At 48.8% G+C, this 13,841-nt stretch overlaps 1 protein-coding gene across 9 annotated transcripts in view; it reads left to right on the top strand.

The window, feature by feature from the left end:
• The window catches only part of LOC144124469 (telomere-associated protein RIF1-like), a 395,573-nt gene that overhangs the window by 79,813 nt on the left and 301,919 nt on the right, over positions 1-13,841 (top strand). For all 9 annotated transcript variants that reach the window (XM_077657148.1, XM_077657150.1, XM_077657155.1 and 6 more), the window contains one exon: positions 8,997-9,151. In XM_077657148.1, the coding sequence (XP_077513274.1) occupies positions 8,997-9,151 (155 nt within the window). The remainder of the gene's footprint in view (positions 1-8,996; positions 9,152-13,841) is intronic.

The raw sequence follows: 13,841 nt of genomic DNA on the forward strand, positions 1-13,841 counted from the left end.
ATCTAGAAGGTCACCATCCCTCGATACCCTCCCACCTGGCTCGTAGGCTGCCATCCCTATGTCTTCGAGGCGGAGTGTTGTATAAGAAAAACTCCGCCTCCAGTGGTAAGAGTTACCTTCTGGTTATACCAGCCGCCCTCCGCCACGAGATCCTCCTCGCCTGCCACGACGAGCCGACCTCTGGGCACCTTGGATTCACGCGCACACTTGCCAGAGTGCGGCAGAACTACTATTGGCCCAACCTTGCCTCATGTGTGAAGCGATATATTCGGACCTGCCGTGAGTGCCAGCGTAAGAAGACGCCGCCTCTGAAACCGCCTGGCATGTTGCAACCTATCATGCCTCCTAACATACCCTTTGAACAAGTCGGCATGGACCTCCTCGGACCATTTCCCTTGTCGTCGGGAGGAAACAGATGGATAGCTGTTGCAACCGATTACCTGACGCGTTACGCCGAAACGCAGGCTCTCCCTCAAGGCACAGCGTTCGAAGTTGCGCACTTCTTTATGCGTGCAATAGTGCTTCGACACGGCGCTCCGTCCGTCGTCATCACAGACCGAGGGAAGGCATTTACAGCTCAGCTTGTCCACGACATCTTTGAGCTGAGTCACACCAGCCATCGAACAACGACAGCATACCATCCCCAAGCAAATGGGCTCACAGAACGCCTGAATAAAACACTGGCCGACATGATTTCCATGTACGTGGATGTGGAGCACAGAACCTGGGACCAAATACTCCCCTACATCACATTCGCGTACAACACTGCGACTCAAGAAACAACCCGCTTTACACCATTCCGTCTAGTCTATGGCAGAGAAGTGCGGATGATGCTGGACGCCATGCTCCCGTGCGTGGATGATGCCTTGGCACCAGATGCGGGCTCCTTTGTCGAACAAGCCGAGCAAGCTCGCCAGCTTGCTCGTTTGCACATCACAGCTCAACAAGACACGGACTCCAGACGTTACAACCGGCGCCACAGGGAGGTTACCTACAACATCGGTGACCGTGTGTGGGTGTGGACCCCTGTCCGCCAAAAGGGATTGTCCGAAAAACTGCTGCACCGATATTTCGGACCTTATGAGGTGCTCCGTCGTGTTGGAAACGTGGATTATGAGGTTGTTCCACGTGGAACTGTGGCTACCGGTCGTCGGCAACCACGGACTGACATTGTGCATGTAATGCGACTTAAGCCATACTTCTCGCGTGAGAGCGATGACGCTCCACTTTAAACTGTGTTCGGGTTCTGCGTTTTAATTTGTTTCTTTTTGTTCGTTTCTTTTTTAAACATTGTCTTCCTGCTTTTCCTGTTCGTTTTCTGCTTTGTACATACCCTCGCATCGGGACGATGCTCTTCTTTTTCGGGGGACTAATGCCACGGACCTGGCTCGAGCTACCTGCGCGCTAAACCGTGACGAGGACGAAGTGGTCGCGTTCGCGTGAGGCGCGCTCGAGCTGTCTCTGTTCTGGGCGATTAAAAAAAACCTCGGCCGTTCTGCGGTCCCCCTCTACGTCTACGACTGTTCTCCGTCTGGCCTGTGACAATATTACTGGATGAGGACTTCGAATTATCGAGCGATTTCTTCCATAGGATTACATGCAAAACAGACGGGACCAGCTCTTCACTTCTAATTAACCGAAAATTCCAATTAAGCGGCTTCGAATTATCGGGAGGTGACTGTACCACAAATCTTCTCTGGCTTGTCATGGACTATAGCGCAGTTCATGTAGCGGAGAAAGTCTGTATTGCTGTTGAAAGCTGGGGTGGACTCCGTAATAGAAGCAGCGAGGACTGGCCGGTCGTACGCGGTGGAATGCTGCCGGAGGACCTGCTCCATCATGACAGCCTCCGCTAGAAACTCGGCAACAGTGCTTGGGGGGCTGCGCACGAGGCCGGAGAAAAGCTGTTCTTTAACACCGCGCATTAGGTGGCGCAGCTTTTTGGCTTCCGACATAGCTGGGCCAGCCCGTCGGAAGAGTCGCGTCATGTCTTCGTCGTACATGATAACCGTTTCGTTGTGCATTTGCATGCGGGACTGCAGGTCGCGTTCACCTCGCTCCTGACAATCAGCGCTGACGTACGCGGCGAGCAGTTGACGTCGGAACTCAGGCCATGATGAAAGAGTGTCCTCACGGTTTTTGTACCACGTACGAGCACCGTCGTCCAAGCTGAAGAAAACGTTCCTCAGCTTGGCGGCGTCATCCCATTGGTTAAATGCGGCGACACATTCAAACTGGAGGAGCCAATCTTCCACGTCCTCCAGCTGAGTTCCATGAAATGATTTTGGTAGCCGTGGTTTCTAGAGGGTGTAGTACTGCCTTGCATGACTGCTTGAGGGGTAGGTACCGAGGTAGAGTTGAATGACCTGAGCACAGGAGGCAGTCGGCCAGGCGTCGAGGTAGTCTCCAATTGCCCATGCTCAAGGGGCAGTCCAAGATTTCGGCTGCTGACCCGGTGTACTGGCATGTCGACAGGGAGAGGTCTGGGGTCCTTGGTGTTAGGAGGGGTGTGCGACATATTCCAAAGCGGCATATCCCGCACCTCCACCACAAAATGTCACAAATAGGTTGCGGAACCAAAAGGGCTAGGTACATGCCGCAAGCAGTGAAGCAGTGTCCTAGATGCAAGAGCACGCGAGTCTCTCACTTCTTTGTCATCAAGGCGTCGCCTGGGGACACACGGCAACACATACAGTGGAACCACGATTATACGACTTTCTCGGGACCGCGAAAAAGCGTCGTAAAATGCGGGCGTCGTAAAATCCGAACATAAATTATGCCTATAAAAATACTACTTTTTTTGCGTGACGAATTTACGAGAAACTTCAATGTAAACTACTAACATACTCTGCAGGGCTTGGAAACCGAAATTACCAAAAAAGTAAATGCGATAAGAAATAATGCTGCAGTACAGGTACCAATCATGCTTTATTCAAACGGACCTTTCCGGCACTCCACTGCCCACTGCCGCGATTCCTGCCAGCCGGCGCGAACTTTAAAAAAAGTCGGTCAGTTTTTTTTGGACCTTATTTGATCCATGAACTTGCAAAAGCTTTCGCTTGAGTTGGGCAACGTTCAAAAGAAGGTCCTCTGCGGCGTCACGTGAACAGATGAAGTTCCGGATGCCGTCTATGTGCCATAGCACCTCGGCGAACGTGGTAGGCACAGGCACGGCATCTGTGGCGTCGTCATTGTCCTCGTCCGATGTCGCAGTGGTGTCGGCACTAGGCAAAGCCTCCACGATTGCATCATCCAGCGACACCTCGCCGAGATTGCAACGTTGCCGTCGGCCTCCACGTACTCGGCGAAGGTCGTGGCAAGGTTTAAAACCTCGAAATCGTCGTCGGCGAAGCCTGCATTGGCCTCAAGCGGCATTGAGGTCGTTGCGTCCCCAGCAGAGGAGGCAGTCTCTCGCTTAAAGCCACAGTGCTTGAACGAGTTGGCGATTGTGCTTTGCGACACTGCGTTCCACGAACTGGCAATAAAATGCATGGCTTCGAGCACAGTGATCTTTCTTTCCGACTCGCTGCGCTCCATAGCCGCTAGCTGACGCTGCATTAACCGCTTCCAGTACCCTTGCTTCACACACTTAATGATGCCGGCATCCACCGGCTGCAGCTGGCTTGTGTAGTTGGGCGGAAAAAAAAAACAACCTTTACGTTCCTCAGGCTGGACGTATCGGGCGGGTGCCACGGTGCGTTGTCCACGAAAAGCAATATTTTCCTTGCCTTGGAACCCATTTTGCAATCCAGCTGCTGCAGAAAATTGCTGAAGAGCGAAGACGTCATCCACGCCTTTTTGTTAAAGTTGTAGTGTAGCTGCACGGCAGCGTCTTCAAGTTCTGAAAGCACCGTGGCTTTGCAAATTTTGCGACAGCGAGCACAGGCAGCCTCTCGGAACCGTCTTCATTAGCACAGAATAGTGCTGTCACCCGCTCTTTACTGCGCTTGCCACCATGACAGCTGTCACTTTTAAAGCAAGGGTTTGCTCGGGCTGCATATAATAAAAAATACCGCTCTCATCGGCGTTGAAAACGTCGCAGGGCTTGTATGCAGCAATCATCTCGGCAGCGACTCCATCCACTCGTTCACCGTCGAAACGTCCATGGAAGTGCTTTCTCCGCAGAAGCGGCTGTACACAATCCTGTTTCGTTTTTTAAAGCGATCCAGCCACCCGTTCGATGCCCGAAAGTCGTCGATGCCCAGACGCAATGCCACTAGGTCCGCCTTTTCTTTTTTGGAATGGCGCCGTCCACGTTGATCGCAGAGCTCCGTGCCTGATGCAGCCACCTGACGAGAACCTTTTCTAGCTTCTCATGATGTCCTTCTTTTGCCGCTTTCCGCTTGAGCCCGAACTTGTTGGCATTTTGCAATATCACCGCTTTGTTTGCCAGGATCGTCTTAGCGAAGATTTGGGTATCTTAAGGTCCCGGGCAATGCTGGCTTTCGTGGCTCCATGCCGCTTTTCCGCTTCCTCGATAATATGGAGCTTATCACCAAACGACAGAACTGTCCGCTTTCGGGACATCGTGCGTCGCGTTGCTCCACACAACTCAAAACCTTGTTGAACGCTGGTCGCTATGATTACGACGAAGATCACGTGCGATGAACTTAGGCCTATCCACGCTACCTTGTCGGCGATCTGCTGCTGGGAAACAGGAAAGATAGAAACGCTTCCCCAACGCGACAAGAGGCGACGCTTCCGAGAAGAGAGGGAGCGAAAGGGAGAAAGTGATTGTGGAGAAGAAAACGCGCTATTTCAGCACAGCAGGCGTCGCGGAGGGCAGCTGGTGGGGAAGAGAGAAACGTACGATGAGACGAGGCAGGAAAGAAAGCTGTGCCCGCCGGAGCAAACCGGTTGAGTGAGGTCAAGCGCTCCGCATGCGGAAAGACAGCGTTACGAAAGAGATCCGCGGCTCCTTTTTTCGTCCGTTGTTCCGTCCCGCGCTTTGGGAGAATCGTCGTATAACGCGGGTCCGGCGTAAAATTGTGTCGGATAACCAGGGTTTTTAATGCATTGCTTCTATGGGGACTTCGCTGGGACTGCGTTAATTCGTCGCAAAACCGGAGGACGTATAACTGGGGTTCCACTGTATAGTGAAAATTCAATATACAGGTAGAGGCTGAACCTGCACTCGAGATGATGAAAAATTGTGGCTTACCGATTGCAAGAGTCATGAACTGCAAAGTACAGGCACGCAACATGAAAGCACTTTATTTCACGGAAAAAAGAATTGCTAATTTTCGACTGCTTTTTGCTGCGGGTAATGAAGTTGAAAAGGCTAGTCTTCTCGAGGTTGTCCACGTACGACAGCCCGGTACCTTCCATTTCAGCTCAACAGCGCCGAACGAGGCTGAATGCTGACGCCAGTTCAGCGGCGATGCACAGGCACATTGCTTCTTGAACACAGTTATCCTTGTTGTCGCTGCAATCGCCTTCTTGGGTGCCAGCTATTGCGGCCACAATGTCTTCATCAGCGAGGTCAGCTACAGCCTGAACTTCGCTGTCAGCATTGATGAAGTCCTCAACGGTAAGTTCCGACAGGACGATGACAGGAAAATCGGACGAGTTGCGTAACGCGTCCTCCAAGCATTCATTGTCGTTATCCAAAGCTTCAGGACATTCATCTCCAGCCACTTCAAGGCCTGCCTTGCCGAAACAGTTGGCTTCCGTGGCCTTTTCACGTCGTTCCAAGTGCCGGTAATCATCTGGATGGCGCCGAGCAGGCCAGTTTTAAGATCAGTCCCCATGCGGATGTGTATGAGCAGCCGCTGAACAAGTCTCCTGCTATAGCCTACTTCAAAAGCCTTTATGATACCCTGGTCCATGGGATGCAGTCTATCTCTGTGGTGTTCGGCGGGAGGAACTTCAGTTCAATGTTCTGCAGCTTACAAGTTGTTTGATGGGCTGAGCAATTGTCTAATAGAAGGCATACTTCGTGGCCCGACTTGCCCAACTCAGCGTCCCAAGCCTCTAGCCATTCAACAAAAAGTCTGCGTGTCATACAGGCCTTTCTATTACAGCCGTAGCAGGCAGGAAGCTGCTTGCAGGTCTTGAAGCAGCGCGGTGACGTGCGCTTTCCGATAACAGACGAATGCAGCTAGCCATCCATGTTTGCTGCAAGCAGAGCCGTCACACATACTTTGCTCATTTTCCTGCCGTGACATTGAACTCAAACGGAAATAGTGCATCTTACTCGGAAGCATTTGCCAAAAGAGACCAGTCTTGTCTGCACTGAAGACTTCGGCAGGTGAAAACTTTGCAACAATCATCGGCCACTCCTCTGAAAGTCACTGAGCACCTCCTGGCTGCTGACAGCCCCACTTTCACCTCAGATGGCTTTTCCCACAATGCCATGGTGGTTTTTAAACCATTGCAGCCACCCAGTGCCACTGCAAAAGTCCTCTTCTCCAAGATCCGTGGCGAACCATTTGGCCTTCTCCGTTAACATGGGGCCATCAGCACGGGTGTTTTGCGCTCGGACTTCGAGAAACCACACACGCAGCACCTTCTCAATGTTGTCGAATCCAGCAGGGCGCACACGACATGCTCCCGAGTGAATTTGCTCACCTGCTTTGAGCGTGATGTCCTGCTTGTTTTTTAACAGCGTACTTAGAGTGCTCCGTGGAATGCCGAATGCATGTGCCACAGAGTACTTCTTTTCGCCATTCTCGACGCGCCGGATCACCTCAAGCTTTGTTGCGAAGTCCAGATTCTTTCTCTTTTTTTTTTAACGTCCATAGATGCCATAGCTCACTAGATGACAACAGTCATGCACGCTACAATCGGCGCGTTTAAACAAAGACGCATAAGAAAAATGTGACAGCCCGGCACTGGCCGATGGAGTCGACTGGCAGGGTTGCCGTGGGCGCATTTTAAAAGGAACCAAATCGTGGGGTGAAAGTAGCCAAAAGTAGCCATTCCATTTAATCTTAGCTTTAAATTTGTAGCCAAATAAATAGAAGCGGTATTATGAATTCAACTGCTTTCAAAGAACAATAAATGTTAGTTTGGACCAATGCAAGAAACAGAATAAAGAGCACAAAATTTCCGAACTTTTGTTTGGTCTTCAAGGTGCAGGCATGTTCAAAATAAATAAATGAATTATTTAATGCTCAGTGCATGTAGATAGTGTGAACTAGTGAATGTAATTTTGTCACGTTCAACCAAAAACCGTGTAGGACATTGAAGCTGTTTTAGCCTTGAAGCCGTAGATCAAACTTCATTCGTGGAAACACCATTTGGCAGTTGAGCTTCATTTTGTTGCGCGTGTTTTTTACTGTGTTTATATGAAAGAACCCGCTCTCAGCATCAAAGTTAAAAACTTCAAGTGACAAAATTTCGTGCCTTATTGTGCCAGGTAGGAAAGAGGGCATTTGCTACAAGTGTCTTTTTACGATCCGGCCGCTGTGTGCCATATACTCAAACATGATGTCTTATGAAGTTCACGCTGATTGTTTGCAGTTGCCGCATTTCTGGCTCCGGCTCGATGGAGGAATATCCCCCCCCAAAAAAATGCAGCGGCAGCTTCAGTGTGCCTTCATGTCTCTTCGTGTGCTCTTTGTCATTGATGACATGCAGCCTCCGAAGAGCAGATGAGGCACCTGGAAGCCGCTGCAGGAGTTCTATCGCCATTTGCCTCAAGAACTGGAAGCAGCGCTCTCACGGCTCCTTGGTCTAGTGAAATCTTCTCGCTGAAGATGTCACCTTCTTTAGAGCTGCGCCGCGTGCGCATTGTAACCTCCCCATCCTAGTCATGTGTAGAGGTGCTTTGATTTGCTTCGACCCTGCCGGCTGATTTCTGTGTCTGCGCCATTGCACGTGCTGTGTGTCGTAAAGCATTTGGTGGCGTTACACCCGATCGAGCTGGATTATCTTGCCGGAACTATTGCAACCCGATGATTTTAATGCACGCGTGTCCTTTGACTTTTTCTTGCTTTTTCTGTGTGTGTTTTTTTATGCCTCGTGTGCCTGCGCGAACTGGGTTTGAAGGCTTTGTAACCTTTATTCCGTCCTAATAAAAATTCAGTTGTGATGGTCAACGCTTCTTGTGTATGTGCGTGTTTCTTGCTTAGTCATGATTTCTTCGCGCTGTTCAAAATGCTAAACATTCTATGCTAAACTTAAATGCATTAAATGCTAAACTCCCCCAGTTTTCAGTATTACTGATAAATTATGGGTGTGCAAATAACATGAATAAATACGACAGGCTGCTAGTGGTTGCTCGGGCTGAGCAACTTGGGTCTCACTGATGCCACAGCTGAGGCAATGGTGCATTGCTTAACCCATGCACCATTGCACCAGGAGTATGAGGACAAGGGCTAGGTGCCCCTCCAGTTTTTGAAACCTGCGTTCGTGGTGGCTTTCTATGGTCAGCAACGCAGTGGTGACCACATAAGTGCTTTTGCCTCATCCATTCTGCGCGAAAAGAGCAAGTTATTGATGTAACAGTTTCGAGATGGCATACCTAATGAGTGCCCTTTAGAAACTCGAAGTTGTTTTGATGCACGTTGAGGTGAATAAGAAAGTTGGAAATTTTCAAATGGAAATTTTCAAATGTTTGAATATTTCAAATAGTAAACATGATGTAGATCAGATTCTGAAACTATTCAAAATTACACATTGTGATTCATGTTTACTCATGTCATATGCATCGGTCCATACTCATGTCCATCAAAAATTGCAAACATGCAAATATATTAGGCAGGGTGCACAGTGCAAATCTGAACAGGCACGTGTAGTTAAGATGTCACTGACCTGCAATTTTGCCACTGTTTCCTTTGGTCTCCCCACTTTTGCCCATGCCTCTACAGCCAATAATGCTAACGCAGATTTGTCGCAACACGTCGTATGATCGCCCAACTATTTTTTTTTTACTTCTATCTTGTTACTTGAGTGTGTTCAGCAGTCCTGCTCTGTGTTTGAACTACAGCATGGTTTCAGTGGTACAGGGTTGTCAGCCATTTTTGTGGGGGTTTTCTCTTGGCCTTTCGCAGAGACGCTGCGCATGCACAAGATGCTGGTGCTGGTGATGACTCCCCTGCGGCAGCGCCCTTCAGCCGACCCTCTTGTACGGCTGGCGTTGGTGCGCACCCTGTGGCACCTGGCCGTGAAGCTAGGGCCCCAGCACCTGGCCACCAGCTTCCAGCAGGTGGGCCCTGCATTTCAGGTCCAGATTCCAGCAATATCCGAGGTCAACACAACAAGTTCACTGCGTGTCCTACAGCGCGAAATGGCAGAGACAAGTGCTCTGTCATCTTCTACTTTTGTCTTCCATCTTTTCACGCTGTACCATCCACTACGAATGACTATTACCAACTCGGGAAGCTATCCATCCTTCTTCAGTATACATTAATTCTATTACATCTGAGGTTCATTATATACGAGAATAATGCACGAAAGGTCCTTATATCCGAGGTTACCACGCAAAAGGTAATTATATCCGAGGTGGCATGCTATGGTTCGTTATATCAGAGGTAATATCATGAGTCCATATACGTAGTATACCAAGTTTGTTCGTAACCCAGTGGGCAGACTGCTGCCTGCCACTGGCTACTGACCGACGGCGGTCGACATTTTCACTTGCACTGACCTCTCCACTGCTAATGCATCACAGTCAAACCCAATTACTATACAAACGCCTGTAAGGGTTGCAGCTGTGTACGGGCCGCACACTGTTTACCAGAAGGAAATATTAAATAACAAGCATCTGTGTAAGGGTTACACCTGTGTACGGGCCACAACTTGTTTTCCCTTAGGAAATATTAAAAAGAAAAAGCATTTGTGTAAGGGCCGCACCCGAACTTTCCATGATCCATGCAGGAACAGCCTTTGAAATGAGCGCATGCACTGGAGTTTCCAGGTGCCACCCACAGATGGCGCCCGAGGTCCTCAGTCTAATATTATCATCATTATGCGAAGGAATGCGCTAAAAGCGGCACAAGAAGACGAACACACACACACACACGACACAAGCGCAAACTAACAACTGTTTATTCCTTACGGATGATGCGTTTATATACGCAACCTCAGTTTTTGAAAAAACAGCCTTCCCATCATCAAACACGTGACCATCACCACAACACAGCGTCTGCACTTATCATGTCAATTTCGATTTTTGTAAGTGCAATAGAAGGAGTGCTTACACACTTTCCATTTTCCGCCTTTTCGATTGAAAATGCTTCGACTATCTCTCTCTCAATCCTTTCTTTCTGTTTACCTACAATTGTGGTCCTGTGGAAAATTGGTTCGCATTTCTTCTTACACCTGCTGCAATGTTGCGCCAGATTTCCCGGGGTGGTTAATTTTGTCGCAGTCATTATTATGCTCTAGAAGTCTCGTGTTGACACATCTACCCGACCGCCCAATGTATTGTTTTCCGCATGATATTGGTATCTTATAGATGATGTCTTTCTGGCATGGTACGAACCTTTCCCTATGGGCAATGTCACATTCCTTGTGCTTTTCACTCTTTCCTTTCGCATTCACCTTGTTGCAGAGGCTTATCAGCTTTTTTGGTGCGCTAAATACAACTTTCACTTGGTGTTTGTTCGCCACTTTCTTCAATCCGTGCGATGCCTTATGAATATACGGTATAACAACCAATCCTTCTCTATTCCCTTGCTCTTTCGACTTCATTCCTTTCCTCGTCAGAGATTTTAGTACTTTTTCGGCCACTGACGAAATCATGTTGTCAGGGAACCCACTATCGGTCAGTCGACTAATTTGCATGCTGATGCTCTCATTCATTTTGTGATCGCAGGACTTCGTAAGGCTCTGCATCATACACGATTGGGCAACAGTCCTTTTGACAAGCTTGGACTGGCTGGAATCATATCTCATGATGCCTTTTTCACTTTTTGTATGATACCACCAGCAAGTATGGACAGGGGTTTCCTGTATTTGTAGATCAAGGAACCTTATCATCGCTTTTTCAGGTAGTTCATAAGTGAAATCAAGGCCATCGAATATGTGTTTAAAAAACGTAACCATCGCCTCCGCGTCAACCGCGCCAGCTTTTTCCGCACTAAAATACAGCAAGAAATCGTTTACATAGCGGAAGCATGCCAACACGTTCCTGCCTTCAAGCCCTGGTTTAAGTGCGCGATCTCCCTTTGCCATGTACAGGTTCGAAAGTACAGGAGCCAGACACGAACCAATGCATATGCCGCCGCGCTGTGTGTGCACTTTTCCTTCATACTGCATGCACAGAGATCTTAGGTGTACCCAGAGCAGTTCAAGGAACCCACTGACGCTCGTCCCACATTCATTCTGAAACTTCGTAGCTCCGTAGCTGTCAATACTCTCCTGAACTGCAGAAATGGCACCGTCTTGAGGGATTGAATAAAACTTGTCTTTAACGTCCACAGACAAGCACGTCAACGGTGTCCCTTTCTTCAAGAAGCTGATGACCTTCTTTGATCCTTGCACCATGTATGGGTCATCACAAGTCAGCTTAGACAGTTGGACCCGCAAGTATCTAGCAACATGACTTTGGGATGTGTTCTTGTCCTCAAAGATCATCCTGAAGGGGTTGTCTTCTTTGTGACTTTTGACCGAAAAGAATGGCCGCAGTGTGAGCCCCTTGCTTCTTTTGACCGTGTTCGAGAGCTTTTCTAAACCTAGCCGGGCACAGGATTTGGCCGCTTCCAATCTCATTTTCTTCAGATCTTTTTCATCCGCACACAATTCGTCGAAATTCTTTCGAATGGCATCAGTGTTTTTTTTCTCGTGTTCTTCTCTTTTCATAACCACGAATTGACCGGTTTTGTCCGAAATTTGAAGCGTAAGTGCGTGGTCGATCAAAAAATCAACCGTCTTTTTGATTGAAAAGCGCTCCTTTTTTGGTTGTGGTAGCCTTTTGACGCAATTTACACCTTCAGCGACGCAGGCAGCTTTTTCCAGCCCAGGGGCCCTACTAGCAATGGTGTGTACCATTCCTAACTGTAGTGGCTTTGACCGGAACGGCAAACTTGGGACCTTTGTCTAAAGTGGACTGTACCTTGCTTGGTAGATGTCTCCCAGATAAGTTGATGTGACCTTTGCTCTCATTTGGTCGACGCTGCCTTCTTGGTGATGAAGCAAAAGTCATCTTCCACTTCTCTTCCCCAAGGGACTCCGCCATGTCAAGGAAGTATCGCACCATCACCCTTGTTCCTTCTTTGTCGAGCGTTTTGGCACAGGTCGATTCGATGTGGAGTTGGTATAACCTAGTCTGCCTCCAGCTTTCAGCGCGGACAATTTTGCATATTCTCAGAGCCGTCCTCTCTCAGGGCGCCATAGCTCCCAACACAGTCTTTAATGCAGCGCAAGTCAGGCCGTGGTTCAGGGCATACGTGAGAGTTCGGGTCCTGGTCTTTTCCTCCGCAATGCAGTTCACGAGGTAGTACACACGATGTAATGGTTGCAGGTGTGGAACACAGAAGCCCGTTGTACTTGAAATAGAAGATAGCAAAGCTATTACCAAGGCCAGTTGGTTGATCATTATGCGAAGGAATGCGCTGAAAGCGGCACAAGAAGACAACACACACACACGACACAAGCGCAAACTAACAACTGTTTTTTCCTTACGGATGATGCGTTTATATACGCAACGTCAGTTTTTGAAAATGCAACTTTCCCATCATCAAACATGTGACCATCACCACAACACAGCATCTGCACTTATCATGTCAATTTCGGTTTTTGTAAGTGCAATAGAAGGAGTTATTACACACGTTCCATTTTCCACCTTTTCGATTGAAAACGCTTTCTGTTTACCTAAAATTGTGGTCCTGTGGAAAATTGGTTCGCATTTCTTCTTACACCTGCTGCAATGTTGCGCCAGATTACCGGGGTGGTTAATTTTGTCGCAGCCATTATTATGCTCTAGAAGTCTTGTGTTGACACATCTACCCGATCGCCCAATGTATTGTTTTCCGCATGATACAGTTAAACCTGGATATAACGAAGTTGAAAAAAGCTCCCGATTTTTCGTTACATGCAGGTTTTCGTTACATGCAGGTTTCGCGTGAAGGCTCGTCAATTGTTTTTATGACGTGACACGACTGTTCTTACGTCGCCGCGCACGTGGAAGTGCGTGGCGCGAAACGACTGCACCATGTGTCTGCGCATAGGCGACTTGGTGTAGAGAGAGGAACTCGAGCGAGAGACAGCGGGAATCATCGTGCCTGCGTGCTCTGCCGAAGCGCGATTGGTGGCCCCGAGAGGGACCGTTGAAAAAAAAAGCTTCCAAAGGAGCTTTGAGAGAAGAGGAGAGGCGGCATTATTTTACACTGAAAAATTGCGTAATTGCTGCCTGCTTCTTCGGCACAAGTGCAGGCAGGACACGCCGCTCCAAAGAAGCTAAATCATGTAGAGCTCCTTCATCGTCGCGCGAGCCGACGAAACGGCGCATAACGTCCATTGCGTTCATCACCTCCTTTGCAGTAGGCACGTCACACGGATCTGCATCGCAAGCACCATCATCACGATCATCTTGCACGCTTTCAGCCAGTGCTGCATCAGTCATTTCCTCTGTAGCCACGGCGGCGTTGTCGGCAAACAAAAAGTCATCCAGTTCAACGTCGTCGGGTACACCACCGTTAGTGCGTAGCTCGTTCCACGCTTCGGCCACATCGGACGGAGTAGAAACGTCTTCCTCGTCATCGACACCAGCCTGTGCGTTTCTTGCTACTATTCCGGCCTTTAAAAAGCAATTCCTAATAACTTCTGCCCTGACCTCTTGCCAGGAGGCAACAAGCATCTCGACTGCTTGATAAATATCAATCTTCATCTCCCGTTCCAGCCGGATGTCGAGAAGAATCTTCTGGATTAGTCGGCGTCGGTAACAGCATTTAAAA

This window comes from Amblyomma americanum, chromosome 3 (genome assembly GCF_052857255.1).
Source record: "Amblyomma americanum isolate KBUSLIRL-KWMA chromosome 3, ASM5285725v1, whole genome shotgun sequence".
Classification (NCBI taxonomy): Eukaryota; Metazoa; Arthropoda; class Arachnida; order Ixodida; family Ixodidae; genus Amblyomma; species Amblyomma americanum.